The following is a 22,630-nucleotide window of genomic DNA, read 5'->3' as shown; positions in this document are numbered from 1 at the left end:
TTCTCTGAATATCGTATCATCTGCATTAATGAGTGCATGGCACGTTCAATTGACAGTCAGGAACAACTATCGAATAGCTGACCTATGTACAAACTGTTATAAGTTACACATCATTGTCCATGTAAAATAATGTCATTGCACATTTGTAAATAGCATTTATTATGCTGATCATGAGTTGAGATTTCAGAACAAAAAAGTCGTTGTTTAGTTATCATATGTATATAATGGACAAGGGGAAGAATGTATAGAATTGTATTTTTGAATTTAAAATGGATATGTCGATTAAACAACATACAAAACAAGTGAATGAGATGCTAACTTGACGGAAGCTTTTAAGATGTGGTTATGAATAAATTATAAGTATGATAGTCTTGATTGAACGAATACAGAGTGTATACAATTTTTTGTTAAAATAGGAGATGTCATTTTTAGCTACAATGTATATGATTAAAATGGAGAATTTCTAACAAAAATTACTGACGTTGAACAGTAAACAAACTACAGTAACACCTCGATATAATGCCTCTCATTACATCTCGATATAATGCCTCTCGTTTCATTTGACACCTCTGTACCGCCAACATATTTCAATGTGCCTTTTTCTCGTTTTCGGAAGAATTTCTTTATACATTTCCCTCAATTTATCACCCAAATCCCCTTATAATGCCAAAATTTCTCTGCACAAAAGTGGCTTCGCCTCGGGTGACAATGGTTTTCTCGGGTTGACAATATTCACTGTCACCTGCTCATGAATGTCATATTTATATAATGTTAACACCGTACGTCACCATGTGTTAACAACCTGGATTAACGCTGTACATCACACGTTGACATGTAATGCTAACATATAAAACACAAGTAGAGTTCAAACACCTGGTATCATTGGGTAAGGTTACAAGTCATCGACTGTAGAAAAATACAACCCAGTTCCACTCACCCAAGCTACTGAGTCGACGTATGTCTATTACATTATCTAACAATTCTACGGATTCAAATGGATTTCGTAAACAAAATATAACACAATTATCCTAAGTATTCCTACACATAAAGTATGGTTAGGTCTATCATCAGAAGAACACTTTTTGGGTTTTTGTACTTGATTTGATTCTTGTTTGAGCATGAATCACTTTAACATAACCGTTACATGCACACATTAACTGCTCTCGCCACACCGTTGCATATACAAGTCTAAAGTTTATAATTGTTCTTTATCTACCAAATTTCAAAATTCGATCTTTGTTCTGATGGTGATAAAGGTGCTGAACTGCTATTTCCTTTCAGTGTGTAGTTAGACTTCATGCCTTGTTAGCTTGACGGCAAATCCAACTAAACCTTTCTACTTGCATATCAATATTGAAAATAAAGAAACGTTGTAGTATATCTTTTTAAAATAAGATTGTAAGCTGTGAACATGGACAATATGTTTTGGAATTCGTAGAAAAAAATAATAATTTGAGATTGAAACTTGGTAAGATCCTGTATCTTCAAACATTTGAGTCAGTTATGAATAATATTGTACCCTGTCCAAGTCTGAACCCACGTGTCATAAACAAAAGAGAATTGCTTTTGTTTTCACTTTTTGTGACATGTGTATTATGAGTATTCAAAATATTTCTGTACAAATAACATCTCAACAACATACTTTGATAAGTCAAATATATGTATATAATATATATAATATATAATTTTAATTTAATTTTTGTAGTTTTTTTTCCATATGCAACAAACAAATTGTGAGATACGTAGAAATCTTATGGTACATATTTGCTATAAAACTTCTCTTGCAAATATATACGAAACATAAGTAACAATGAACATAAGAAACAAAGGGTAACAACATGAGACAATTCGAGGAGCAGAATGGATATGTATTGGCATTTTGTCACGAGTGCTATTTTGGGATACGATCTTATACAGTTAGCGTATATATATAGGTGTAGTATGCATCAATAGTCCTTTGATTGCAGTTCCATCAGCAGCTCCTTCCACACACACACACTTGACTAGTATAAACAAGTTGCTGATCCACATATCGGTATTGCTTGACTGTATATACATGTATTATGCATATTGGAACTTTTGCTGCGTCCACTGTATTCTTGCTGCTGTTCCAGTGTGACGCAACACGAACGACTATTCAGTCCAATTCGTACAAAATTGTCTTAATTCAAATATGAATGTCTTTGTGTCGATTGGCTGGTTCCTGAGATCAAAACGCTCACGTTGAGCCTCGGCGTTCTCCTCGTCGGCGGGAACGGATAGGCGGGAACGGATCGGCGGCGGGAACAGTCCTGGACTGTCACAGTGATATATGGTTTTGGGGTATACCAATCACCTTAGTTAGGATCTATTTCTGTTAATATCACCTCGTAATCCTTGTCTTCATTAAGTTCGTTCAGTTCGATCATAAACGTAGATTCGTGAGAATAGTGTCGGATAATGTTGTCGTCCATTCTGACCAGGATCCTACAAACACAGATATATCGGAGATACATTCAAAATAGATATTGGATAATAAAATATGAAAATAAAATCAAAAATTACTTTAGATGTGTTTTGTTTTATCGTTTTATCTTTATACAGATCAGTACCACTTAGGTATTGTATAATACAATTAACCATAAAACATAGGACATAAACTGACTAAACTATATTATCTTCATGACATCATTGTAAAAGTTTTCTCGATCAAAACGTAACGTAGAAAGTCAACCTACCCTTTCTTTGACCGCTTGTAGGTACTTTTGACTTTAGAAGCTAGGACGTTGTATTTCTCCTGCACCTGTGATGAACAATCAAATGCAATGCTAATTATTCTTACTACATATACATATAATACATGCTATTAAGTTAGTTGAAAAAAGGAATAAAAAACAAGTATTCATTACAAGAGTTTTTTATTTAACGTTTCATATTTTAAAGACAAAAAATATTTTAGATATGAAACGTAAATTAAAAAAGATTGTAAATGAACTGAGATATGATTAATATTCCCAATAAAAACAAGGGACTGCATTAGCGTCCACTAAACAGTAATGAGAATTCGAATTCGAATGAAGTAGGCAAAAACGAAAAAAGGGAATATTTAAATGGAGATTCTTCAAAAAGTATAAAGAACATACGACCGGGTGTTTCGGAAGGGTAAGAACCAATGAGGGTAGAAGCTGAGGGTTAACCGAGATGAAAGTGTCATTTAAAGGATGCCTGGTGTTTTTATACTGGTAGATGGGCCTGACTTCTGGAACCAAATAACCAGGAATGGACCGAACTTTGAACCTACCGATTGTAGCAGACCCTGGAGGGTAGGTGTCCGTAACATGAGGGCGGTAAACACGGTCTCGTGCTGTTCTCGGACGTACAAGAGGACTGTAAGTAAACAAATTGTTAGCATGGTGTTATTATCGTGATGACTATATAACAAAATAATTAGAATATCACGAATTGGTGAGTACCAATCCATTTTATCAACTAAATTAAGGACGTATGTGTATACCTTAATTATCTTCATATAAATATACAGAGGAAAATCAAAATAACCGATATTTGTTGAGCAATATTCAATTGTTTGAAGCGTCCGTACCTAAATGGACCGTTGGCTCGAATTTTGACAATGTATATTTTTTTCCGGTTGAAATTGAACAAGTGTTCTTCTGATTTGGTCTTTAAATGGTCATTTAAAATCCTGATAGGAATGTTCAGTACAAGTTTAAAACAAATCGAAACTTTTAGTTAGCCAAGGGAGCTTGAACTTCTGGGCCTATATGGATGACTGATTGTCGTGGAATTCGATTAACTTACTTTTTGGGAAGTCCATATACTGGCCGTATGAGTCACGTCTCTGTCGCTTGGCCAAGGGGTACCCGGAGTCCTCTAGGCAATCTACCGTGCTGTTGAGACTGCAATAACACAGGAGGGAGACGTGTAATGAACCGTAGACAGTCTATTTTCATTTCAGTTTAATGCGTATAATTTACTACATGATAAAACATGTTTTATAAATGTTTTCCCGGAGTGATTACGGGAATGTACATCACAGCTATAATTTTAAGATTTCATGAGTTACAGTTGTTACAGTGTTACGGAGGTATGGAGCCGCCAGGTCATATGTAATGCAAGTTTACCCTGAGAACAAATACTGTTTTACTATTACTTTCGTCTATTTTGTGATTATAATTTGACTATTTTTTCCTGACATTTTTCACAATAATTACCTTGAATTTCCGTCGTCATCTTGTAGAAGACCATTGACGGGGCTTGACTGAAAACAAATAATCAAAGTTAGTGTATCGTTCAAGTGGAGACAGTTTTCTATGAAATGTCTATATTTAGATAGAAACACTCCTCTAACATCCACACGAAATGGTGGGAACATAATTATAAACATAATGTGTTAAGAGTGTAGCATTAAGTTCACCTGTTTCCTCTATGAACCAGCGCAAGTCTTACTGAGCACAGTCATACAACATGCATTTATTGCCCTTGCGATAGTGAAAAACAATTCTTTGTTCAAGCATCGCCCTCGTACACGTTAGGAATTGTGTCTTCTTTGTACCGGAGTTGAACCATAACACTACAGTGAAAATGATAGGGCGCCCGCACCTTGGTCGTCACCTGCTTCAGTCTTGCGCGGTTTTTCTAGAGATGTCCAAATAAGGGATATTGACCGGGAAAAATTGAGGACGTGAGGCAACACAGAGTGTCATTTCCTCCTTATGTGATTTATGTAATCATATCAGACACAACATTATAAATATATATATTAATACTATTTTTGTATGGGAAAAGTTCGTCTGCTGGATAACTGAACTACAAAGTAGTGAATCGGACGTAAAACCACTCTAATAAACAAGAAAACAAATGGATAAAGTATATGATAGAAATTAGAAGCGGCACCTTTGACGGTTTGTCAAAAGTAATTAGTATTTTTTGACCAAGAGAACTGTTACCTTGGTGGACTCCTCCTGGTCACTGGCGGGCGTGAACAGGACCGGGAACGTCTGCGTTTCGGCCATGGAGTAGAACTCGGACCTTTCACATGGGGGCCAGAACAATTCCTGTTCATTTCGCTTACGTGCTGTAAATAAATTACATAAAAGAGTTGAAACGCAGAAATGTAACGTTACATTTTTTTCATTAGTGTTCTTTTTGTCATTCGTTTCTGGATATTGTAACTTGAATTACTTATAGAAGGACAGGGGTTTAGTTAAACGATTTGTTTGGTATTTCAAGCGGCATACTGAGAAAGTCTTTAAAACGCTTTACATAGTTTTAGTGAGTACTTACAGGACGTGTGGGATGCTTCTGACTTGGCTCGGTTTGTTCGTCTTCTATCTTCGTCTCTTGTCTTTCTTTCCGCTCCCTTAAGAAATACATTAACAACAATGTAGTTAAAATAATGAAATATAAGTATTGCGAAATACTGATCGACATCTTCCTAATGTTAAGTATTGGAATCATGATTAAATAACCAGCGCCTAATTACATCTATGTGTACGAACTATTAAATAGCCAACGCCTAATTACATCTATGTGTACGAACTATTAATTGATATTCAACGCCTAATTACATCTATGTGTACGAACTATTAATTGATATTCAACGCCTAATTAAATCTATGTGTACGAACTATTAATTGATATTCAATGCCTTATTAAATATATACGCACTACAGTCAACAAATAGCTTACTTTAAGTGCAGCAAATAATTAATTCATGACCAATACCTATATTTAACTTCTATGAAACATGAATTGACGGTACGCACTAAGAAACATGAATTGACGGTACGCACTAAGAAACATGAATTGACGGTACGTAAGAAACATCAAACTTATGGTCACCGCTCAGTTATTACCAGATACTAGCAAGCTTCTGAAGGTATCTTTTTATATGTCCTTAAGTAGAGGGCAGGTCTGGAGAGACCGTTGCGACGACAAGATTATTTATATTCAATAACATTATGTAAATATCACTTCAAACACATTAATTACAACAAATATCAAGCGCACTAATTATGTTAGAGGGTCATATGTCATTGTGAGATCAGCGGAGGTCATGCTTACCTTGTCACAAAACACTTTGATTTGACAGTAGCCACGGTGAACGGGGTACGAGTCTTTGGGGTTCTCAAACGTGTCAATCTGTATGTGAAGTGGGAATCCCTGGAAACATAAAACATTAGATATGTTAATGAATTCTGACAAAGACACACAGTGACATATACGTCATCAGGCTTCTCCTATGGTATCAAGTCGTTAATATATCATAAAAACAGTTTATCGCTATCTAAATCTAAATAATTGGTTGATACAAGAAAAACAGTACGAAATGAATTTGCGCACGTGTAAATGCTGGACATGTTTAGATGTGAAAAGAAACCTACTGATCTTGTGCAGTGTGAAAATACTCGTCCAAATTCAACTTTTCTTCAAAGTTAAGTCACTTAAAAAGGGCATTTTATACACGCACCAGGACATGGATGTTGAGGTTTGTTTGAATATAACAGTCTCAAGTGTATTTGATGTACCCTCGTCAATCCTACAGTCAATATAAACAGGCTGGCTAATTTACATATCTGTATGATGTTGGGACGACTTCACTCATTGGCACGTTTTAAAAGGTATTTGATGTAGGATGCGTGTTCATGACCAATGATTGCCTCAAATTAAAAGGTGGTCGTCTTATCGTGGAATTACTGATATTAATAGGAAAATACATCGCACAAACATACAAGTCATGTTAAATATCACGGTAATTACACAAAAGAAACACTACACAAACTATAGTTATGTTTCATTATGTATACATTGGACTCACCTTGACTCCCTTCTGGTTACTGAAGTCTGTACTCAGACAGTGGACAGCAATGTTCACCTAACAAACAAACTACGTTGTTAATATATTTTGTGATTATACAGGTACCCGGATTTCCTTTGATAATCGATGTGTTATTAAAGCTTTTGATCATATATTTAATTTAAAGGAAGAAAATAACACAACACACATCATATTTTGGAAATATTTCTGTGATCGTACCAGCTAATTTATGTGGCTTTTTATGAATTAAATCATATTTTATTAACATTATAATTCAATATAGCATACGATGATAATACAACAGCCATGCATGATAGATTGCTGCAGATATGAATCCATTAATCAGAAAGTTTATTACTGCCCTGGAACTTCAAATGATATCATTCTAACCAATGAAAACCAGGTGTACATACCTTGACTGGCGAGTCACGTGGGTTCCATTTCACTGCGACAGCATTGAAGGCCACTTCCGTTATACTACTTGTAAGGACGCCTTGACTATCCTTGGTGTCTACAGAGAAAACGGGCCACATTGGAATTAACTTGTGTATTGTGAACTAAGAAATATCATTAGTTTATATTTTCCTAATGTATGGGGATTTAGTGTTATTCATAGGAAACGTTTACTGTATACATAAACTCAGACATCGGGGTTGGGGTGGGGGTGGGGGTTATTTGAATATGTTCCATTTTAATGCAGTATGGGCAACTCATTACGTCTACCTATCAATTTAAACCTTGCAAATATGCATTAATGAATATTCAAATAGATATCAAAAGAATGTTTAAACGCTTACAGAACGTGTATATATGTATTCGAAGACCGGTTTTGCACGTTAAAAGTTCAACAACGTGAATCATTTGAATAACAAAGCGTTTAAGATACTCCCCGTTTGCAGTAAACTCCTGATTGTTTACAGGTTTATGGTAGATTTATAGAGAAAGTCATATTCATCTCGTCATAAAAATCACAACATAGCGCGAGAGCAACGGGATTCATTAGTTTCTGATAGACTTCTATACGGGGCGAAGTTAAAATGAAGGAAGGATCACTGAGACAGAAACGTTCGTTTGTATACGGGTCAAAAGTGTAAGAGTTATTGAAAACTCTAACAACATAATTTATGATATATTCGTATCTATTTTACGTCTTTGAAAATAATCTGAATTCTCAATCTTAGACGTGTTTACATGTTTATGCGTGCAAAAAATACCAATCAAACTCAGATGAATGGAAAGGAAAACGTTTGTAGCAGTAATGACATTATTTACATGTATAGCCAATAAACATCTAACAACTGCCTTCATCTATCACCCTCACTATTACACATAACGTACAACAATAGGACACGTGTAAACAATCACATCACCTACAATTATTTTACACTTAAATTCGAGGTAATATTACGCACGTGCTGCAGGTGGCATTATAATGGACACGATTTGGAGGTATTTTACTAAGAAAAAGGGAATGTGCAAGAACATCAATAGTCGCTTCCACCTACTCGCTTTATGTCAAATACCCCAATATATCAACTATTAACAAATTTAGAATGATGACAAAATTAGGTACATGTAATTATGTTAAATTGCTTTGATGCCATCTAAATAATATATCTTCTTTGAAAACATCTTTTCATTGTTATTCAAAGGAGTACATGTAAACATTTTTTCCATGGCATTCACGAGTAATATGTGTACGGGACTTACCTATGTCCAGTACTCTTTGTTTGTAGCTGTGCTGTCTCGAATGCCAAAATTCCCATGCTTTCCTCTCATCGTCTAATGTCTTGTCATCACGAAATACGACCATAATAACCGACTGAAAACGGTAATGATCACGAACATTACTATCAACCTCATTTGCATTGTATCTATGACCTATGTACTATACTATTATGTTGTCTTTATGACCTATGTACTATACTATTATGTTGTCTCTATGACATATGTACTATACTATTATGTTGTCTCTATGACCTATGCACTATACTATTATGTTGTCTCTATGACCTATCTACTATACTATTATGTTGTCTCTATGACCTATATACTATACTATTATGTTGTCTCTATGACATATGTACTATAGTATTATGTTGTCTCTATGACCTATGTACTTTACTATTATGTTGTCTCTATGACCTATGTACTTTACTATTATGTTGTCTCTATGACCTATGTACTATACCATTATGTTGTCTCGATGACCTATGTACTATACTATTATGTTGTATCTATGACCTATGTACAATACTATTATGTTGTCTATATGACCTATGTCTATGTACTATACCATTATGTTGTCTCGAATGTACTATACTATTATGTTGTCTCTATGACCTATGCACTATACTATTATGTTGTCTCTATGACCTATGTACTATACTATTATGTTGTCTCTATGACCTATACACTATACTATTATGTTGTCTCTATGACCTATATACAATACTATTATGTTGTCTCTATGACCTATGTACTATACCATTATGTTGTCTCGATGACCTATGTACTATACTATTATGTTGTCTCTTTGACCTATGTATTATACTATTATGTTGTCTCTATGACCTATGTACTATACTATTATGTTGTCTCTATGACCTATGTACTATACTATTATGTTGTCTCTATGACCTATGTACTATACTATTATGTTGTCTCTATGACCTATGTACTATACTATTATGTTGTCTCTATGACCTATGTACTATACTATTATGTTGTCTCTATGACCTATGTACTATACTATTATGTTGTCTCTATGACCTATGTACTATACTATTATGTTGTCTCTATGACCTATGTACTATACTATTATGTTGTCTCTATGACCTATGTACTATACTATTATGTTGTCTCTATGACCTATGTACTATACTATTATGTTGTCTCTATGACCTATGTACTATACTATTATGTTGTCTCTATGACCTATGTACTTTACTATTATGTTGTCTCTATGACCTATGTACTTTACTATTATGTTGTCTCTATGACCTATGTACTATACTATTATGTTGTCTAAGGACAAATATACTTTAGCGATTGGAGTTAATGGAATAATCTGTGTATTAAAATGACGTTGCCAAAGAACCTGTCTTACCTTAGCCATCTGGCATTGAGGAATGCTGTCAGCGTTCAACTCCAGCGTGAGACCATAGTACTGTCCTACAATACACACAAACACTAGATAAAACGTGCATGGAAGGAAGGTTGATCAGGAACACGGCGGAGAAATAACAAACTATCGGAGTGAATACATTCATTTACGCTAAAATGTACATTTTATAAACCAAGCCATATTAAAAAGAAAATTGTTGGAGACAAGCAATAGTTTATAATATTTTTACCAGTGACTAATCCAGTGAAATGGACACAGGAACTCTCCCCGGATTTAACACTATACATGTATGTAGAAAAGTTTTACTTATGTCACCATGCTTTGTAAATTCTACTTAATGATAGAATCACCGGTAAAACGGTACTATAAAGGACGATGATGTTGGCCCGGTAAAACCTATAAAGGACGATGATGTTGGCATACAACAAAGGCGTTACGTTACCTTTGTTTAGGTATGTGATACGGTCCTCCTCGACCCGGACAGATGTAGAAATGGGAGTCTCCATGGTGTATTTATAACCAGTTGTATTCACGTCCCTGTGACAAGTAAAATATAAAAATGCATTTACTGATGAATGAATAACGTAATGAATACATTGGTATGTTTCCATGTGGGTGGAGCGTCTGTCTAGACCCCACATAATGGCTAGATAAGCTAAATATAAAAAAAAAGATAAATCGGTAAAATGACACAGAATTATTTCAACTTCTTTAATTTTCACAAATACTAGCTATGGCATCACATTTTTAAGTCAGAAGCAGACTTATATCTCAGACATGACTGAATAGAAGGCAATGCGTGGATTGTTTTCAGTACATAATACAGCATTTATCAATGCCTGATGTAGCTTGGTAAAGTGTTTATAATTCTCGTACTTGTTATACAGTAATCTACCCATATCACACTATAAACCTACATATCACATTATAAACCTACACATTTTTTTCATGTGAACTCAAAACAATTAAAATTGGCATACACTTGTCCGTTGAGTTAAAAGTAATCAGATGTGACAACTCCTGGAAGATGTCGCCATCGTCGATACCTGTCACTATATCGTCGATACCTGTCACTATATCGTCGATACCTGTCACTATATCGTAGTTTCCTATTATACCCTGGCTTAATCATAAAGCGAACAGAATGTCATTATATGAAACATGGAGGCGATGAATTCTGTATGTAATTAATGACTGTTCTTGCATGTATTTTCTGACGACAAAGTAGGAAATTCGTCCACGTTTTCCTGCCTTTATATAGCAGTGGAGACTGTACACGTTAATAATATTCAGAAGATTGTTTTCGTCTAATGTTCGTTGACTGATTAATGAAAATTTCAGAAAAAAAGAGCGCCGCTAATTGTTATATGACAATGATGTAAGTGTAGAAGATCTATCGCCGCCCCCGCGGGACAGCCCCCGTTTCCTCTTAGCATGCAAATGAAGGCACATAAAACTGACGCGACTGCAAGGTCCACAGTTTCATGGGGTCTGATTTTCAATTTAACCACACTCTCAATGTGGAGGTGTTTAAAATGTTCTTTTATGTAACTTCTAAATGATTAAATGCACTTTTATGTTTATTTATAAGATTCAACTTCATATGTGTATAGTTAGTTTGCAAATCCTGAATTTAGAGCAATAGTCCAAAATTATTTCAATTTATTAACACTTTTTAATAAATTGACAAACATGATTGACGAGGTACTCTTAATAAAGAAGAAAATAATAATGGAAGCTATATGTATAATACAGATTAGAATAAGTCACACGTGGATTGTAACATTTTGAATCAGGGTTGTCTGCACTTACGCTAAATGTGTAGGCGTGAAATATTGGCTATTCTTCATGCTAACTCATATGTGATATACATCAAAATAGTGACACAAGTTTTATACAGCCCCGTCTTCACACCTCAATAAGCTAACTGTACAGGTGCATATCAAGCCCTTTCTTGCCTTTTTGGCAATACAAAATAAGTGATAATGACAAACCTACCAAGTTTGAAAATAATCTGAGTCTATTTATTTTGACAAAGGCAATGACTTTGAATTATGATCGAATCAGTATGTCTAATACATATATACACAGCTCTATCAGACTGTAGCTCATCTACTTATATGCAGGAGTCGTATTAAAAGCTAGGGAGCAGACAGAAAGTTAGTGGACAGACGTATGGACGACGCCCAATAATATGTTTGTTCTCGCTCACCAGTCTATACAAGTGATATCTAAATATAAAGTATAGAACAGAGCAAGCAGGCAGAACTTATACAAACTTACAGCTTGGGAATCGTCGTACTATAATTCGTCTTGTCATTTCCTGGCCAGAAAGCACAGCCTTTAGACGCATAGCTGGACGTTGTGGTGGCCGACTTCCGCCTCCGCTTCTGTCCGGAGGTCGGTCCATTTGCGGCCCCGTCTTGGTAGTTTGAATTTCCATCCTTGTAAGCCTGTGTTATCACAGAGGTTTAAATGATTAGTAATCCTATAGAATAAATCAGAGTATTTCTTTACTTTGATTAGGAAGTATTAGCTGTAATAAAAGGTTTAAAGCTGAGTTTTTTTCCCCGTTTTGACAAAACTTTATAAGAATTCAAGACAATTTCCGTATAAGTATCTTTCTATCTTTTTTTTTCTAAATTCATATTTGTCCTTGACTTATTATTTTCTATCATACAATCAATACAAAATAAACATTGGTTTTATATGGCGGAAATGTGTAAATGAGTTAAATCTCCTTAAAAACAAACATTTTAGTCAAGAAAATATTGCTCGTTATCGACAAATTTCCCACGGAGTATAACACCGTGACACGACCATTTCTTGTTTTACATGTATATGTTTGTCTTTCAATGACGTAACAACACGATTACCGCAATTATATCAATTACCGTCTTACTTTCCTACAAACAAAAGACTCAAACGTCAGTATGCTAGGTGGGAGACAATAGGGTGTGACCCCCTGGGGCAGCTTATTTGGGGCGTAGCCGACTAATTAATAATAATTACACCACAATGAAAATGCAGCAAGCCTTTGTTGTGATTATCTCCCCTGTCGACGCAATAAGGACCCGCGGCACTGAAACCGATCATTATCTATTGTAGCCAGCGAATTAATACGATTAACAAATAATTAGTTGTTTACCTATCAAAAACATGGTCAACAACTCAATATATCTCCAGGCTATCTCATATCAAACTTTACGATTACGTTGTTGATTATTTAAATTATATAAAAAAAAATACTGGATATATCTATCGATTCATGCGTAAAATGTGAAAAAAATGACCAGGATATCCAAAGAAAGCACTAAACATACATTAAAGATAATTAAAGAAGTGTTAACTGTTATATTTCTTGAAAATGCAAGGAAATGTTATCAAAGGTTTTCATGGCGCAAGTATAGTCACCACCATGTACACAACATAAAAGTGGAAAAAACTCATGGCGTGATGGTCAACCAGTTTAATGTCTACGGATCCCAAAATCTAAAAAAAACACCTTTTTAATCTAGATGACTTTTATTGATTAAGTATTATTTTAATGAATCTGAAAATACAAATGCATAGACATTTATTTGAATTATAACTACATTTTTTATAAGCATTCTCGATAATCTTTTATTTTGTAAATCTGTAAAAGAAAGTTTGGCAACAGGAATCTTGTCGTTTAAGCAAGATGAACAGGTGAAAAAAATATAAACCTATAACCAGGTGCGACAATTATACGACGACGATGGGAAGAAACGTACAGGATTGAGATTAAAAGATTTGTTACGGGAAAGTCTTGTTACATTAGGCGATATATTAACATTAAAAGGTTGCTATTTGCTCCGATGCACAGTAGTATGTAATAAACCAATATGATTCAGCACTTGTCATATATTTATCGTAAATACGGAACGATAATAGCACCACATGAATTGATGACACTTAAAAAAACGAGAACATAAATTACTTTTTTGTTATCAATACTTAAACCTTTTGCAGCACTGCACACATCCTAACACCTGCATCCATTAATTTGGTGCCACTCTTGAATAACATCCCTCTTCCCCAATGTATGTTTAGTAGCATCATAAACAATATACGAGGTGTAACACATTTTAATGGCCCTTACATTTACTGGTATACCTCTACACTGCAATAATGAGGTTAGCTGAACGATGACAGGTGAAATGTAGTTTTTGTAGGAAAGAGAGAAACTCAAGATATATTATCACATGTCTGACTTGTGGACCGCTATATAAGAGGTTTTGACCGTTAGTGAATACTGATGTAAATAAAAGTGTACTTACAATGGCCTTAATGTTGTTCGGAGATAGGCAGGGTTCTTGATAGCCACTGTCTGGAGACTTCATGGCGTAATTCTGATTGTCCTTCATCACATACGGGTACAGCTGCTGATTCTCATGGAAACATTGCTGCTGGTGAATGTACCGTTCCAACATAGAGTCCCTTTCCGGTGTCTGGCCTTCCAAGGGAGGGCTGCTGAGCGCCGGGTACATGTACCCGTTAGCACTAGGGTATGATGGAGGATAAGAGTTCTGTCGGACCGGCGTTACGTTGTGAGCCGACTGCGAGTTAGTGTTGATGTTCGATTGGTAAGTTGTATGCACGTTTTGGATGATATGTACAGGTTGCACACTGGGCGGGTATGTGTACTGACCAGGCTGGTGCTGCTGGTGCTGAAGCGCCGAGGTGTTTACCGGCATCTGGAGTGCTGACATCGTATCACAGAGAACGGAGGAGGGGGCACTCTGCGCCGTGTGATCTGTCATGACCGTCGTTGCTATGGCCGGTATAATTGACAAAGAAGTGTCATCCACTGGTGAAACGTTCCCGTTCATATGGGAATACTCATGTAACATTTCCGTCTTTACTGGATATAAAGGTAAGTTATTGCCTATATGCATGTTGGATTGAGAATCCTGTGCATATCCATTTAAACAAGAAGCCGACGACACTGCCATCACACAGTTGTTACTGTTACTAACCATTGTTTGTTGATTCAGCTTCTTTAAAATTTTCTCGTTCAATGCCTTAGAAATCCTTTTAGTAATACCGTTAGTCTTTGGCTGGTCAGTGGATTTAGTGTCTGAACTATCTCTATAGTTGGCAGTCTCTGTAGACAAGATATCAACTGTTTTTACCTCTACGCTGCTAATTGAAGTAATTGCGTTAGTTACGGGTGTGCAGTCCTTATAAAGCGAGACCTCCTCGCCTGAGGGCACCAATTGTACAAGGCGTTCCGGACTTACAGACGCGCTATCTGCCGGATACGCTGGTGGACTTGCGGAAGGAACCGAGCATGACGTAGGTGACGCGGTTGTATCCATCCGCGCATCGCTCAAGGCATCCTCAGATGTAGCTTCAAGCAACGGGGTATCTTCTAAAGGGTCACCTTCTATAGACATGGTTTGGCTTTCATCGGTCTGTAAAAAACACAATTGAAAAATAATTACAATAATTTGATAAAATAAAAAAACAGGGGTATTTTGCCAAGTATTTCAAATTGATTGCTTAGAAATACACTTATAAAATAATTTATAGAGTTTCATAACCATGTATTGACAATTCTTTATTACTACAAAAACAAGATAATTACCCTATATATAAAATAAAAATTGTATCATTATATAATTTTACATATATAAGTACCTATGCCCTATAAATCAGCGTAGTGCTATACAAAAATCCGTGTTTGCTGGTGATCACATACGAACGTTTTACTGGTAATGCAACAATAAACCCTGAATATGTTCACTTGTGAGAACCTTTCTCTGACAAATGTGTTTGGTGGTACAGGGATGACGGTAAGTGTGACGAATGTTTAACGCCAATGTTTTGTGACCATAACTGTGATAGTTTAATCACTTACGCCTGATTACCTGTCCGTAATACCTATATAAATACCATTATTTTCATATCGGATATTTGTGGTTGTCCAACGAATATCGTAATATACATGTGTTGTATTTAATTATCTGTAAATAAACCATTTTTATACATGTATTTCTTCTTTGATACATTATTTTGGAAAAATACTACGAACGTGTTTTGAATAATTAAATCAAAAACACAATTTGCAAGAATGAGGAATTTGTTATTGTCTATTTGACAGGAATATGAAGAGTTATATGAAGTAGCGAGGGAGGGACCTGTTAAGGAGGGGTAACACTGGTTTTGAACAGTGTCCTGATCCATCTACATTCACAGAAGCTACATTCGTACAACAAACACACAACTGTATGACATGTATCGAAACAACACTTTTAAATTGAAAAGATAATTGCCACCTAATTACATCCTACATACCAAGTGCTTCCCTTCCATTTAAAGTTTTATCAATATACATTTGATAGTGATTGTTATTTGTTTGGGGTTATAATTAGTGACGCCCTATATACAAACTCGTGTAGGAAAACAGATTTTGAAAAGGCTGGATATTAAAAGTAATATTCTTGTTGAATTTGCATATATTTTTCTTGATTTGTAGTTTTACATTTTTACACTGAAGTTAATGATAGTGTTATCAACAATAAACTAAGAGAAATAGTTATTCAAATATACTGACAATTAAGATGAAAGTTAAGTGGAAGAAAGCTTTCCTTTTTATTGAATAAACATCTTTAACGAGGTAATCTTTTATCGGGTAAAATTCCATGGCGTAGTGCACAGTTACAATGTGTATATCATTTTGTTGACACTACAAAACTATAAACACGAAAATGTCGATTTCAAGTTACAACTGTCAATCAAAAGACTGTTTTCCTGACACAGACATTTGCTAATCTGTTTATAGATTTTAACATGTCAACACTAAGCACATGAACCTATGCCCGGGGCCCCTTGACTGGAAACAAGAGTTTTACTCTCTGGTAACTCTTCGTAAAGCCAAATCACCATATAGTACATGGGTGTGAACATGCCGGGGGCCGGAACCATACCGAAAATCATTATTGTATAAGTAAACGTGTTAATCACAGACAGCTAGATTAGCATTGTCTGGCCAGGAAATGTAATTAAAATTTTATCTATCGTTATCAAATCTTCCGAGAAATATCAGTGTTACCCTAAGGCCAAAACACAGGAAGTATATACACTAGGTATGTGTCTATAATTGCAATAATGAAATCTGATACATCTAAAGAAAAAAAAGGAAAAGTCTATCTTACTTGGCAATCAGGAGGAATATCAGTTTTTGATTCTGTTTGTTTCGTTAGTCCTTCATCGCTGTCGTCGATGTCAGTTTCTTTGAACTCATCGTCACGATGACTAATTTGGGTACTCTCTCCATTAAGGAATTTGTCGACGTCCGTATGAAGAAGGGCCATGTAATCGCTCTCCGTTCCGTTCGCTGGTAAAACCACCACGGCGGGATCCTCCCGTTTGATCAATGAACTGGAAATTTAAACGATATACAAATTTTATCTAAAATTTCAATTCTTTACTTGAAAATATCCCATTCTTAATGTTACGTAACACACTACAGAAGATAGAGCATGTGCTGCCTCACAACCTCCGTAATATATAAGTTAGAGTAAGTGCTGCCTCACAGCCTCCGTAATATATAAGTTAGAGTATGTGCTGCCTCACAGCCTCCGTAATACGGCTTAACGTCAGTGTCTGAGACACTTGTTTCTGGTGATGGATTAACGTCAGTATCTGAGACACCCGTAATATATAAGTAAGAGTACGTGCTGCCTCACAGCCTACGATATATATAAGTTAGAGTCTGTGCTGCCTCACAGCCTCTGTAATATATAAGTAAGAGTATGTGCTGCCTCGCAGCCTACGTAATATATAAGTTAGAGTCTGTGATGCCTCACTGCATCCGTAATATATAAGTTAGGGTAAGTGCTGCCTCACAGCCACCGTAATATATAAGTTAGAGCATGTGCTGCCTCACATCCTCCGTAATATATAAGTTTGAGTATGTGCTGCCTCACAGCCTGCGGAATATATAAGTAAGAGTATGTGCTGCCTCACATTCTCCGTAATTTATAAGTTAGAGTATATGCTGCCTCACAGCCTCCGAAATATATAAGTTAGAGTATGTACTGCCTCACAGCCTCCGTAATCTAAAAGTTAGAGTATGTGCTGCCTCACAGCCTCCGTAATATATAAGTAAGAGTATGTGCTGCCTCACAGCCTACGTAATATATAAGTTAGAGTATGTGCTGCCTCACAGCCTCCGTAATACGGCTTAACGTCAGTGTCTGAGACACTTGTTTCTGGTGACACATTAACGTCAGTATCTTAGACACTTGTTTCTGGTGACGGATTAACGTCAGTATCTAAGACACTTGTTTCTGGTGATGGATTAACGTCAGTATCTGAGACACCTGTTTCTGGTGACGGATTAACGTCAGTATCTTAGACACTTGTTTCTGGTGACGGATTAACGTCAGTATCTTAGACACTTGTTTCTGGTGATGGATTAACGTCAGTATCTGAGACACCTGTTTCTGGTGACGGATTAACGTCAGTATCTTAGACACTTGTTTCTGGTGATGGATTAACGTCAGTATCTAAGACACTTGTTTCTGGTGACGGATTAACGTCAGTATCTTAGACACTTGTTTCTGGTGACGGATTAACGTCAGTATCTAAGACACTTGTTTCTGGTGATGGATTAACGTCAGTATCTGAGACACCTGTTTCTGGTGACGGATTAACGTCAGTATCTTAGACACTTGTTTCTGGTGACGGATTAACGTCAGTATCTAAGACACTTGTTTCTGGTGACGGATTAACGTCAGTATCTGAGACACTTGTTTCTGGTGACGGATTAACGTCAGTATCTTAGACACTTGTTTCTGGTGATGGATTAACGTCAGTATCTAAGACACTTGTTTCTGGTGACGGATTAACGTCAGTATCTTAGACACTTGTTTCTGGTGACGGATTAACGTCAGTATCTAAGACACTTGTTTCTGGTGATGGATTAACGTCAGTATCTGAGACACCTGTTTCTGGTGACGGATTAACGTCAGTATCTTAGACACTTGTTTCTGGTGACGGATTAACGTCAGTATCTAAGACACTTGTTTCTGGTGATGGATTAACGTCAGTATCTGAGACACCTGTTTCTGGTGACGGATTAACGTCAGTATCTTAGACACTTGTTTCTGGTGACGGATTAACGTCAGTATCTTAGACACTTGTTTCTGGTGACGGATTAACGTCAGTATCTTAGACACTTGTTTCTGGTGATGGATTAACGTCAGTATCTGAGACACCTGTTTCTGGTGACGGATTAACGTCAGTATCTTAGACACTTGTTTCTGGTGATGGATTAACGTCAGTATCTAAGACACTTGTTTCTGGTGACGGATTAACGTCAGTATCTTAGACACTTGTTTCTGGTGACGGATTAACGTCAGTATCTAAGACACTTGTTTCTGGTGATGGATTAACGTCAGTATCTGAGACACCTGTTTCTGGTGACGGATTAACGTCAGTATCTTAGACACTTGTTTCTGGTGACGGATTAACGTCAGTATCTAAGACACTTGTTTCTGGTGATGGATTAACGTCAGTATCTGAGACACCTGTTTCTGGTGACGGATTAACGTCAGTATCTTAGACACTTGTTTCTGGTGACGGATTAACGTCAGTATCTAAGACACTTGTTTCTGGTGATGGATTAACGTCAGTGTCTGAGACACCTGTTTCTGGTGACAGATTAACGTCAGTATCTAAGACACTTGTTTCTGGTGACGGATTAACGTCAGTATCTAAGACACTTGTTCCTGGTGACTGATTAACGTCAGTGTCTTAGACACTTGTTTCTGGTGACAGATTAACGTCAGTATCTGAGAAACATGTTTCTGATGACGGATTAACGTCAGTATCTGAGACTCATGTTTCTGGTGACAGATTAACGTCAGTATCTGAGACACTTGTTTCTGGTGACGGATTAACGTCAGTATCTGAGACACTTGTTTCTGGTGACGGATTAACGTCAGTGTCTGATACACTTGTTTCTGGTGACGGCTTAACGTCAGTATCTGAGACACTTGTTTCTGGTGACGGATTAACGTCAGTATCTGAGACACTTGTTTCTGGTGACGGATTAACGTCAGTATCTGAGACACTTGTTTCTGGTGACGGATTAACGTCAGTATCTGAGACACTTGTTTCTGGTGACGGATTAACGTCAGTATCTGAGACACTTGTTTCTGGTGACGGATTAACGTCAGTATCTGAGACACTTGTTTCTGGTGACGGATTAACGTCAGTATCTGAGACACTTGTTTCTGGTGACGGATTAACGTCAGTATCTGAGACACTTGTTTCTGGTGACGGATTAACGTCAGTATCTGAGACACTTGTTTCTGGTGACGGATTAACGTCAGTATCTGAGACACTTGTTTCTGGTGACGGATTAACGTCAGTATCTGAGACACCTGTTTCTGGTGACGGATTAACGTCAGTATCTGAGACACCTGTTTCTGGTGACGGATTAACGTCAGTGTCTGAGACACTTGTTTCTGGTGACGGATTAACGTCAGTATCTGGGACACTTGTTTCTGGTGACGGTTTAACGTCAGTATCTAAGACACTTGTTTCTGGTGACGGATTAACGTCAGTATCTGAGACACTTGTTTCTGGTGACGGATTAACGTCAGTATCTAAGACACTCGTTTCTGGTGACGTATTAACGTCAGTATCTGAGACACCTGATTCTGGTGACGGATTAACGTCAGTATCTAAGACACTTGTTTCTGGAGACGGATTAACGTCAGTGTCCGAGACGACGGATTAACGTCAGTATCTGAGACACTTGTTTCTATTGACAGCACGTACACATACGGTGGCCTGTTAAGATCGACATATCTACATTTGTGTTCAAGCAACATGCATATGAAATCTTTAATGTGTTTTGGATACGGTGAGAACGATTTTGATGAATACATCAATAATTAGCATTAACGAGGAAAGTATATCATTGAAATCTATATGAAGATGCTCAAAACAGGATTCCCATCAATAACTCACAAATAACGGATTATGTTCATAAAAAATCCAAGATTTATCTATCAGGATTGGAAACCCTGTTATTAATAATTTCAGCGAAAGATAAAATGTGAAAATGTCGCTTCAGTGTCATTTCATTACCGGAAAGATGGCGCTATCTCCACCATGGCTTATTTGAAAAAGCGAATTAAAATTTATCAGCCCAAACTCCCAGGTATGTTATTGCTGCTACTTCCTAGATCTCAACGGTAACTAACCGAGTCCTGCCGCACACACACACATTTACTTGTTATCAGCTTAATATAAGGTGCCATATATGTTTTCACCTCAATGCTATTTTTAAACATTGGACAACGTCAGGTTTTGTGGAGATCAATCAAGACACATTCGGCGTCATATATTTACTGTCTATCATTGACATTAAACACCCATGTATCACATGACGACAATCGAGCAACACAATTTGTATTTTTTTTTATCATTATTCACTTCACAATGCAGCCCTGTGTAGAGGGGGTCGTGCCCGTACCCGGGGTCATCACCTCGGACGCGCGGTGATTGCCCCAATGTTACACGTACCACCTGCCCGGGTGAAGCAAAAGAGGTTCGCCTTACTCCAGAGTAGATAGAAGTTTAGATATAAACGATTCATGGGGCGTTAGAAGCCATCCTCCCTGTGTACATCAATTTCCAACACGAGGTCCGGGGGTTGGGGGATCCGTAATTGAAACGGATATATCAGTTGGGAATGGATTACGAAATACGTCATGACGATTAAAATGACGGAAACCAGTAAGAACCATTTTTAGAATATCTCCGATTTTATTTATTGTGCGTCAGTAAAATATAGCGAATGACATATTTACAGTTCTTCAGTGAATAGACAGGATGTCTGGACAGACAAAGTAACCATTACTTACTCATCAATGGATAAAAAGGATATTACCAGAGATCACCGGTCAGTTAACAACATCACCAGATATCACTGGTCAGTTAACAACATCACCAGTCAGTTAACAACATCACCAGAGATCACCGGTCAGTTAACAACATCACCAGATATCACTGGTCAGTTAACAACATCGCCAGATATCACTGGTCAGTTAACAACATCACCAGATATCACTGGTCAGTAAACAACATCACCAGATATCACTGGTCAGTTAACAACATCACCAGATATCACTGGTCAGTAAACAACATCACCAGATATCATTGGTCAGTAAACAACATCACCAGATATCACTGGTCAGTATACAATACACCAGATATCACTGGTCAGTTAACAACATCACCAGATATCACTGGTCAGTTAACAACATCACCATATATCACTGGTCAGTTAACAACATCACCATATATCACTGGTCAGTAAACAATACACCAGATATCACAGGTCAGTAAACATTACACCAGATATCACAGGTCAGTTAACAACATCACCAGATATCACAGGTCAGTAAACAATACACCAGATATCACAGGTCAGTAAACAACATTACCAGATATCACTGGTACAGATAATAACAATACAAGAGCTCTAAGGTCAGACAATAACATTACAAGAGCTCTAAGGTCAGATAATAACATTACACGAGCTCTAAAGTCAGATAATAACATTACAAGAGCTCTAAGGTCAGATAATAACATTACAAGAGCTCTAAGGTCAGATAATAACATTACAAGAGCTCTAAGGT

At 36.7% G+C, this 22,630-nt stretch overlaps 1 protein-coding gene across 4 annotated transcripts in view; it reads right to left on the bottom strand.

Annotated features, from left to right (window-relative positions):
- Positions 1-699: 699 nt before the first annotated feature.
- LOC110443256 overlaps positions 700-22,630 on the bottom strand; it is an 85,675-nt gene continuing 63,744 nt past the window's right edge. For all 4 annotated transcript variants that reach the window (XM_021487397.1, XM_021487373.1, XM_021487389.1 and 1 more), the window contains exons 3-18: positions 17,126-17,351; positions 14,246-15,382; positions 12,228-12,397; positions 10,387-10,481; positions 9,927-9,991; positions 8,528-8,639; positions 7,231-7,328; positions 6,818-6,874; positions 6,064-6,162; positions 5,284-5,359; positions 4,947-5,074; positions 4,212-4,258; positions 3,799-3,896; positions 3,281-3,366; positions 2,718-2,782; positions 700-2,466 (exon numbers count right to left, since the gene is read on the bottom strand). In XM_021487397.1, the coding sequence (XP_021343072.1) occupies positions 2,337-2,466; positions 2,718-2,782; positions 3,281-3,366; positions 3,799-3,896; positions 4,212-4,258; positions 4,947-5,074; positions 5,284-5,359; positions 6,064-6,162; positions 6,818-6,874; positions 7,231-7,328; positions 8,528-8,639; positions 9,927-9,991; positions 10,387-10,481; positions 12,228-12,397; positions 14,246-15,382; positions 17,126-17,351 (2,689 nt within the window). In that variant the 3' untranslated portion in view covers positions 700-2,336. The remainder of the gene's footprint in view (positions 2,467-2,717; positions 2,783-3,280; positions 3,367-3,798; positions 3,897-4,211; positions 4,259-4,946; positions 5,075-5,283; positions 5,360-6,063; positions 6,163-6,817; positions 6,875-7,230; positions 7,329-8,527; positions 8,640-9,926; positions 9,992-10,386; positions 10,482-12,227; positions 12,398-14,245; positions 15,383-17,125; positions 17,352-22,630) is intronic.

This window comes from Mizuhopecten yessoensis, unplaced genomic scaffold (genome assembly GCF_002113885.1).
Source record: "Mizuhopecten yessoensis strain PY_sf001 unplaced genomic scaffold, ASM211388v2 scaffold1957, whole genome shotgun sequence".
Taxonomy (NCBI): domain Eukaryota; kingdom Metazoa; phylum Mollusca; class Bivalvia; order Pectinida; family Pectinidae; genus Mizuhopecten; species Mizuhopecten yessoensis.
The sequence above is the reverse complement of the archived record's forward strand: the minus strand, read 5'-3'. Positions and strand labels throughout refer to the sequence as shown.